Below are 8,505 nucleotides of genomic sequence, written 5' to 3' on the forward strand. Positions count from 1 at the left end.
ACCCCCAACTGCTCCCCTGGCGTTGCGGAATGGGCTGCCCACCGGTCTGGGCAAGCGTGCTCACTGCCCCCTAGTGTGTGTATGTGGTGTTTCACTTCATGGATAGGTTAAATGCGGAGATGAAATTTCCCCGTTGTGGGACTAATAAGGGTCACTTAATTTTAATTAATTAATTGATACTTTACACAAACAGAAAACGGACACTTTTAAGGTCAGATTTGACCGACAGCTGATTTGGTCAGACTCTGAAAATGAGACTACACTAAATGCCCAAACTGTCAGTTGGTCTGTGCGGAGCTGGAGAACGAGCTGCTTGTTAAGGAACTATAGTCTGGGAAGGAATCTCTAACATTAAAACATATTAAACGTCACGTTCACGGCCCAGGTTATTAATTTCTTACTTTATTTAACTGTCGTATGAAAGCAATAGAACACTCAAGGTCGTGTGTTATCGCATGTAACACCACAGCTGTGATGATCTACAGCGACCAAATCACAGCCATGATGTTATTTCATGATAACACACTCCCTCTCGGCTTCTATTGCTTAAATATAAAGTCTCCCACTTGCGAATCATTGGCTCACCGGCTTTGTTCTGTTCGAGCTAAAATGTACGGAGCCCCGCTGGTGACATCCTGTATAAATAAAAATATGGTGTGGCCACGACTTAGTAAGGCATGGGAACGATATAATTAACCCTTGGCCATGCCTTATTAACGCGTGGGAACGAGATCCTAATGCGTGGCCACAACTTAGTAAGCCATAATCTCCTTCCCATGCCTTGCTAAGTCGTGGCCATGACTTAATCATCTCATTCCCACGCCTTACTAAGTCGTGGGCACGCGTTATATTTTATACAGGATGTGACCCGCGGGGCTCCGTAAAAATGTTAACTAACGATAAAACTTCATTCCCTGACCGGGAATCGAACCCGGGCCGCGGCGGTGAGAGCGCCGAATCCTAACCACTAGACCACCAGGGACTATAACTCCCACCCCCCGCCCCCTCTAGTACAGTTTAACGGCGGTGTCATGAAATTTCACACCTATTCACGAAATAACGGATTGGTAGTTTATCTAATGAACTCATCTGTCCAGGACATTACCATTTTCTAACTTAGGACGTTCTGTCCACCGACCACACGTCAGAAAAACACAAACAAACAAAAAACCGGTGAAGCAGACTGCCCATCTGGTTTGAGCCAGTTTGGCCGCACGGTGGGTCCACCTGACGTCACCCCTCCATATAAAGCCCCGCACTCGGCTGTTGTTTTTCAGACAGCACTGCGGTATCTTCACAGGACGTGGAGGGTTTCAGCCACCCAAATCTTTTCAAATGGGCCCCGTCGCCTAGCGTTTCCTCCCCAAAGCCTCCGACTGAGTTGCGCCGGGTGCTGTAACAACATCAGCGCGAAGAGAGAGAAGGTGGGTGTCGTCGGCGGAGAGCTCTCCCTGTCTCGCTGAGCAGGGTCCTCGGCGGTGGTAGCGTTAGCTAGTGAAGGAGGCATTGTTTGGCTGCTGTTAGCGATTCGGCTATCCATGTAGAAAAACAACCAAATTTATTCTTGAATAAAGCGCAGTACACTTGCCTGATATCTCGTGTTTTTATCGTTGTTTTTAACAAGTTGTCGTTATAATAGTGTTCTTGCAAACGGGCTAAGTTAACGTGGGCTGTAGTCTTAAACGCCGTTAGAACAGCGTCTGATTCGGCTCAGCGAACTCCTTAGCACAGCAAAAAAAAAATCCCCTGCCCTGGTGTTTGGACGTGGTTTCGGGGTGGTTTTTATCGTGTGACTTAAAGAGGAAGATTGTGCCGTTTGTTCCATCTTGAGAAGGAATGTAAACACTCACCCCGAGAAGCTAGGCTGGTGTTTTTCTAAAGCGGTGAAGCAGCAGAGCTCTGAGACTCGGACAGCTGGCTCAGCCTGTTCAGCCCGCTTGTTTAAAGCAGAACCAGTGAGTCGAGGCTTGTTCGCGTTCAAAGTCAAGATCGTCAAAATGAGTTGAATTCCCTGAATTTAAGACTGAAGAAACACTAACAGTCGCGTGCATGCATAGAGGCTTCAAATCTGATTTCATCGAGTTTGATGATTTTATTTGGCAAATAATTGATCGCACAAAATAACAACTGATCCATCGTTGCCTTTTCACTGAAACTAACCACGTCTCACCTCTGCTTTCAATGTTACCATCTAAGGACCGGTTTAGACGTCTGGAGCATGGCAGCAATCCCAGCTAGCGGTTCTCTTGTAGCCACCCATGACTACTACCGAAGTAAGAGATGTTGCGGAACATGGTTTGGATCTGAGCCCCAGTTCAGTTTAATAGGCTGATGTTCATGCATCTGTCTGTGTTTCCTCAGGGCGCCTGGGCTCTACCTCAAGTAGCAGCTCATGTGGCAGTTCGGAGTACAGTGGGGAGGTTATTCCACATCACCCAGGTGAGCACTTGCCTTGTGAATGTCATGCGGTCACATCCAAAGGTGACCCGGAGGCTCGTTTAGGAAAACTTACTGTGACCTTACATTTATGGCATTTGGCTTATCCAGAGCGAATTACAATTTGATCATTTTTACATAAGTAGGCCAAGGTGGTGTTAGGAGTCTTGCCCAAGGACTCTTATTGGTATAGTGTAGGGTGTTTGCCCAGGTGGGGGACTGAACCCCAGTCTACAGCGTAGAAGGCAGAGCTGTTAACCACTACACTACCCAACCAAGGTGACCCCAAAGGTGACCTGGAGTTGAATGTTTCTAGATACGTCACCTATATCAATGCCCTAAGCTCTGTTGACATGGGTGTCTGTTTAAGCAACAGACTCCATTTCATGGTAATCCGTTGGTGAGAAAGTGATGCACAAACAGCGACTCACTTGTTACCCTTTTTAGGGTAGGTTTACGCTGGTGTTTGACCTCTGTAGTACACTGTTGCACCCTGACCAACATTGCATACATTTTTATGGTCATCCTGGGATTCAGTGCTGTCACAAAGGCCTGATTTTATGTTGTGACATTTTGCTTGCTGATCACACTCTTCTCAATGAATCTATTGTCCTGTTGTCCTTATGTTTTAGGCCTGCCCAAGCAAGACTCCGGTCACTGGTGGTCCAGTTTCTTCTTTGGGAAGCACAACCAGCCAGGCATGGGCACCCTGACCGAAGAGGCACAGCAGAAGTGAGTCATTCAGCTGCCTTTCTGTGTTATGATATCTGGCTGTGCTTTAGCCAATGTTCTTGAACTACTTGAATGTTTTTGCTCAATTAACACCATCTCTTTGGTATTGTGCAGGTCAGGGATGAGTGTCAGTGATGGACAGGTAATGTGCATTGCCCGGGATATGGTGATGAAGAGGCAGGCCAGTGAGAGCAGCGATGCTGGGAAGTCGGAGGCAGGGAGCTCTCCCCCTTCTTGAGTCCAGTGTAGGGGACCAACGCTAGGGGACGGAAATGGCTCTTTCTTTTTTTTTTTTTTCCCCATCTGTAGAATAGGCTGCTTTTAGCATCTGTTCCTTTTGTATCCACCATTTTATATGTTTTAACTTGAAATAAAATTGAAAGTGAAGGTTTTTTGTACATTTTTTACACATCTGTAACACTGTGGTTGAATTTTAAAAATGTTTTTGTTATTTATCTCCACTGTCACCCTGTGTTCACAGAAACAATAAAAGTCTTAAGCAGCCAAAGCTTTGCCCTGTGAATATTTCTTCCCTGCTGGTGGCAGGATGTACAGACTGGATAGATGAGCAAGCATGAAACTTGGCAGCATTTCCATTTCAAATTCTGTGCATGCAAAATGTATGTAACATTAAGGGTAGAATGGAATTTTCATTGTACCTTCTTACATACGTCATATCATCTACACTCACCAGCCAATTTATTAGGTACACCTGTTCAGTTGCTTATTAACACAAATAGGCAATCAGCCAATCACCTGGCCACGACTAAATGCATTTAGGCATGTAGAGGTGGTCAAGACAACTTGCTGAAGCGCAGACCGAGCATCAGAACGGGGAGGAAAGGGGATTTAAGGGACTTTGAACGTGGCGTGGTTATTGGTTATTGGTGCCAGACGGGCTGGTCTGAGTATTTCAGAAACTGCTGATCTACTGGGATTTAAGCACACAACCATCTCTAGGGTTTACAGAGAACGGTCCAAAAAAGAGGAAATATCCAGCGAGCGGTCAGTTGTGTTGATGAAAATGCCTTGTTGATGTGAGAGGTCAGAGGAGAACAGGCAGACTGGTTCCAGATGATAGAAAGGCAACAGTAACTCAAATAACCAACCAAAATCTCTGAGGAACGTTTCCAACACCTTGTTGCAAGTCTGCCATGAAGAATTAAGGCAGTTCTGAAGGCAAAATAAAGTACCTAATAAAGTGGCTGGTGAGTGTATTTCCTGACTAAGTGCTGAAGCTGTTCAGCAAGCCCAGTCACTAGTTATGTACCAAGCACACCATAGTATAGCAGTCGTTAGATCTCCTTGGTGCTATTACTATAATGTTAAGTCTGCCTGTTCAGAATGAAAGGCTTGCCTGTAGTGTTTGCAAAGATCATTTGCATGTTATCTCTGCTTCGGTGGAGCTCTCCTGCAGAAATTCCATTGTGCAAACTTCAGTCAATATTGAGTGCTCAGCGCAAACAATTTTGGGGGGCGAAAAGCCAAACCAAACCTAATGTTGGTGCAGTGTGCATAAAGTTTGTGGAAAAGCAAACGTGCTCAGCGGAAGCTACTATGTGTTTGGTGAGAGGCAAGTCCACTAAATGAATGACAGTGAATAGACAACATACTGCACAAGATATCCATACAATTATTGGCAAGGTGTGATTGGAGGCTCAAAAGAATCAATTCATTTGTATATAATCAGCAAAAACAAAGTCAAATTATGTCATGTCATAATGTTCATGAAGCTTATGGAAAAGCAAGTGTATTCAGTGGCATTTTAAGTACCTTAAGCATGTTCACAAAAGCGCTTCTCTACAATGTCTGGCGCCAACAGTCTTAAAAATGAAGGTGCCAGTAAGGGTTCTTTCAATTCAGAACCATTTGTCACTGTGTTTGCACACTGTGAAATTAGACCTCTGCATTTAACCCATCTGTGCAGTGAAACACCCACATGCATGCACACTAGGGGGCAGTGAGCACACTTGCCCAGAGCAGTGGGCAGCCCAATCCGCAGCACCTGGGGAGTAATTGGGGATTAGGTGCCTTGCTCAAGGGCACTTCAGTCGTGGACTGACAGCCAAGGGGATCAAACCGGCAACCTTCCAGTCACAAGGCTGGTTCCCTAACCTCCAGCCCACAACTACCCCCTGGTAACCCCGAGCCGGGTTCGACCCGTCGCTGTACGGATCAGCGGTCCATGATGTTACTGCTGCACCACCGGGGTGTAATTCGGAGCAATACCTTATATTTACCAATACCTTATACTTCGGAGCAGTACTTTCTATTAACTGCTTTTGTTTTCCTAAATAACCTGCAGATGTCAAGTGTGAAGTTCAAAGGTTCTACTCCAATTAAAGGTTTTTCCAAGCCAAGAACCATTTAGGAACCCTTTATCTTCGAGTGACTGACAATCTTTTTTCTTTTCTTTTTTTTAAGAATTAATGAGACTGAATTGAGATACTTGCATGAGATATAGCATAAAATGGGTTGCATGGCAGTGAGGAACTGAAAAAATGTCATTCATTTTATAATCATTACATCAAAGCCACACAGGCAAACAGAATTTAAACAGAACAGACATGACTACTTGTACAGCTCCCTATTACAGCCTTCTTTTTCCCATGTGTATGCAGATTTTCCAGGTCACTGATGGCTGATAGGGGGAGAGATGGAAAAGGCTTTTTTTGTGCTGTGCTGACACTGTCCTTCTTTTCTTTCCATCCCTTTTCCTCTGCGCTTGGCAACAGGTCCATCCTAGGAGACTGGCTAGTGCTAGAAGCTAGGAGTTGTTGTGTGTGCAGAGCAAAGTCACCCTAAACCATTCTAGTAAAACGTCTATACTGTAGGGTAGGATCTGGGAGGCCCCTGAGAGAAGCGTGGAAAATAAAGGGTAGGTCTGTTGGGAATGCATTTTGGCGCAAAAGTAGATGCTGGCTCCTTGGACACTTTTATAAGGAAGTGGCAAGTTTAACATTTATAAGGGAATCTCGTATCAAACGCATCAACATCCAGAGTGCAGAGATCGGTTGGATAAAGTCTTTAAATCCTGGCAGAATAGTAGAGAATTTCCTTATTGTCTGCAGTATTTCAAGTCTTTTAGGCCAAGTATAAGGCGTCTATTTGACCACAGGGCCAGCTGGGCTCAGCTGTTTGGAGGAGGCCGAGCTGGAGAAGGGGTTCTTCACAATCAGATTTATCATCAATCCAGTCTCTTGTCCTGGGACACCTTTAGAAAAAGACAGAGATTTATTATTTATTGCACTCATGATTCGATTATGAAATCCATGCATTGCAAGTATAAAAATGCATCAATGCATCACAGCACTTGAGGCTCACTGTTCAGCTAAGCTGATCTTTAAATTTCAGAAACAGTAATATAATAAACAAGATAATCATGTAAAGAATATGATCCACACATACATATACACCAATCAGGCATAACATGACCTTGTTTCTTCGCTCATTGTCCACTTTATCAGCTCCACTTACTGCATAGCTGCACTTTGTAGTTCTACAGTTTCAGACTGTAGTCCATCTGTTTCTCTGATACTCTGTTACCCTGTTCTTCAGTGGCCAGGACCCCCATGGACCCTCACAGAGCAGGTACTGTTTGGGTGGTGGGTCATTCTCAGCACTGCAGTAACACTGATGTGGTGGTGGTGTGTTAGTGTGTGTTGCGCTGGTATGAGTGGATCAGACACAGCAGTGCTGCTGGAGTTTTTAAACACCTCAGTGTCACTGCTGGACTGAAAATAGTCCACCAACTAAAAATATCCAGCCAACAGAGTCCTGTGGACAGCGACCTGTGTCCGCTGATGAAGGACTAGAGGATGACCAACACAAACTGTGCAGCAGCAGATGAGCTGTCGTCTCTGACTTTACATCTACAAGGTGGACTGACAGGGTAGGAGTGTCTAATAGAGTGAACAGTGAATGGACACAGTGTTTAAAAACTCCAGCAGGTCTGCTGTGTCTGATCCACTCAGACCAGCACAACACACACTAACTCACCACCACACAAGTCTCACCAGAGAATGTGTAGTGAGGAGAACTGCCACTCAGTAATGTTTTCCGGGTTTCTCAAACGCTAGAGAGCGCTCCCGAGCAAGCAAGGTGCGCCCAAACAATCCCAGAACGAATGGGTTGAGATTTGAGCAAAGTTATAGTTTACAAATTTTCAAGGTAAAAGAATACAGTCATTTCCTGAGCGCAGAACAGCATAAAACATTTTCACACATTTTTAAGAGAGCTTTTGATCTCGAGTGATAGGAATGTACGTCCATGACATCTGTGAGCGCAAATCAGCCAATGAGCTGCTCCGCTCGCCAGCCAATCAGCACGCACTGGCAGTAAGGCTAGCATTGTACTGACCAAAACCCGTTTGCTCTAGGAAAAAAGGAATAGCTTTTCTTTGCTTTTTAGTGAAACACACCCATCTACCTTATAAAATGAAAAGAAAGTTGGGCAGGTGACTAAATACTATTTTAACTTTTCATATTTAGCCTTTTAGCACCATTTCCTCCCATTCATTGAGGACTCTGTCGCGGGTGCCCTCTGGCGTCTTTGCTGTCCTGCTTTTGATATAACAGAGGAAATAGGAAGTGGCCAGGCTCCTCATAAACCGGCTCTGATGCTACGGTTGTGACATCAGTAAAAGTGAACCAATTCACTCAGCCAGTGAGCTTATCAGCGTGCAAACCAATCAACACTCAAAGCTGTCGTGCTAGCTTCCAGCTGTTCAAAACCCATTTGCTACAGAAAGAATAGACAAGTAACTTTTACTTGTTTTTCTAGTGAAACACATCGTGTTACTTTCCAAAATGACAGGAATGTCTTGCACAAGTGGTTAGAAACTATGTTTACTTTTCATCATGCCGTTTAGCCCCATTTAGCTGCCGTTTAGTGGCCAGTCTTCCCTTTAACTAACTTTGGTTTGACCACGTAGAGCCAGCTGTAGATTCATGCACTGAATTGTTTGTGAATAATCATTGTTGGGATGCCTCGCATGGCTGTTTTTGTTTTCATACTGTACCTTGGTGTGAGGAAGTGATCACCCAGACAGTCCCCTGACTTTGCATTGGTTGTTTCAGGTTATCAGAGGAACTGCACCCAGGCTTCTCTTTATCAGTGGGACTGATGGCTGCACACAAAACAAACAAACAAGTGTTACTTATTTATTTCTTCCAGGCATGTAGCAGCTAAGCCAGGCCAGAAGCTAAAGCTCAGTGGAAGCAGTATCTGCATTAGGGTTGCTTTTATTCAGACTGGGATATTAAAACTGCTGTCTGAAATCAACCATGGCTAAAGTCAGGACATAATTAGTCTGTTTTTCCTTTATATTTTAGATTA

General features: G+C 44.6%; 1 protein-coding gene and 1 non-coding gene across 3 annotated transcripts; one reads left to right on the forward strand and one right to left on the reverse strand.

Annotated features, from left to right (window-relative positions):
* Positions 1 to 910: 910 nt before the first annotated feature.
* trnae-cuc lies at positions 911 to 982 on the reverse strand. Its single transcript has one exon. It is a non-coding gene; the product is annotated as a tRNA-Glu (tRNA).
* A 279-nt stretch (positions 983 to 1,261) lies between these two features.
* Positions 1,262 to 3,555, forward strand: ppdpfb (pancreatic progenitor cell differentiation and proliferation factor b). 2 transcript variants are annotated; one of them, XM_017710911.2, is made up of 5 exons: positions 1,262 to 1,424; positions 2,184 to 2,273; positions 2,362 to 2,439; positions 3,069 to 3,168; positions 3,283 to 3,555. In XM_017710911.2, the coding sequence occupies exons 2-5, from the start codon at positions 2,219 to 2,221 to the stop codon at positions 3,404 to 3,406; spliced, it is 357 nt and encodes a 118-aa protein (XP_017566400.1). In that variant the 5' UTR covers positions 1,262 to 1,424; positions 2,184 to 2,218; the 3' UTR covers positions 3,407 to 3,555. The 2 variants fall into 2 exon arrangements, with proteins under 2 accessions (XP_017566400.1, XP_017566401.1); XM_017710912.2 differs by having other exon boundaries at positions 2,197 to 2,273.
* Positions 3,556 to 8,505: the final 4,950 nt, after the last annotated feature.

Source organism: Pygocentrus nattereri, chromosome 9 (assembly GCF_015220715.1).
Source record: "Pygocentrus nattereri isolate fPygNat1 chromosome 9, fPygNat1.pri, whole genome shotgun sequence".
NCBI classification, from domain to species: domain Eukaryota; kingdom Metazoa; phylum Chordata; class Actinopteri; order Characiformes; family Serrasalmidae; genus Pygocentrus; species Pygocentrus nattereri.

Excerpts from the sequence above, each read along its gene's own strand:
- ppdpfb (XM_017710911.2), top strand. The coding sequence starts at position 2,219 with ATGGCAGCAATCCCAGCTAGCGGTTCTCTTGTAGCCACCCATGACTAC. Across the intron at positions 2,440-3,068 it reads GGTTATTCCACATCACCCAG|GCCTGCCCAAGCAAGACTCC; the intron begins GTGAGCACTTGC and ends CTTATGTTTTAG. Across the intron at positions 3,169-3,282 it reads ACCGAAGAGGCACAGCAGAA|GTCAGGGATGAGTGTCAGTG; the intron begins GTGAGTCATTCA and ends GGTATTGTGCAG.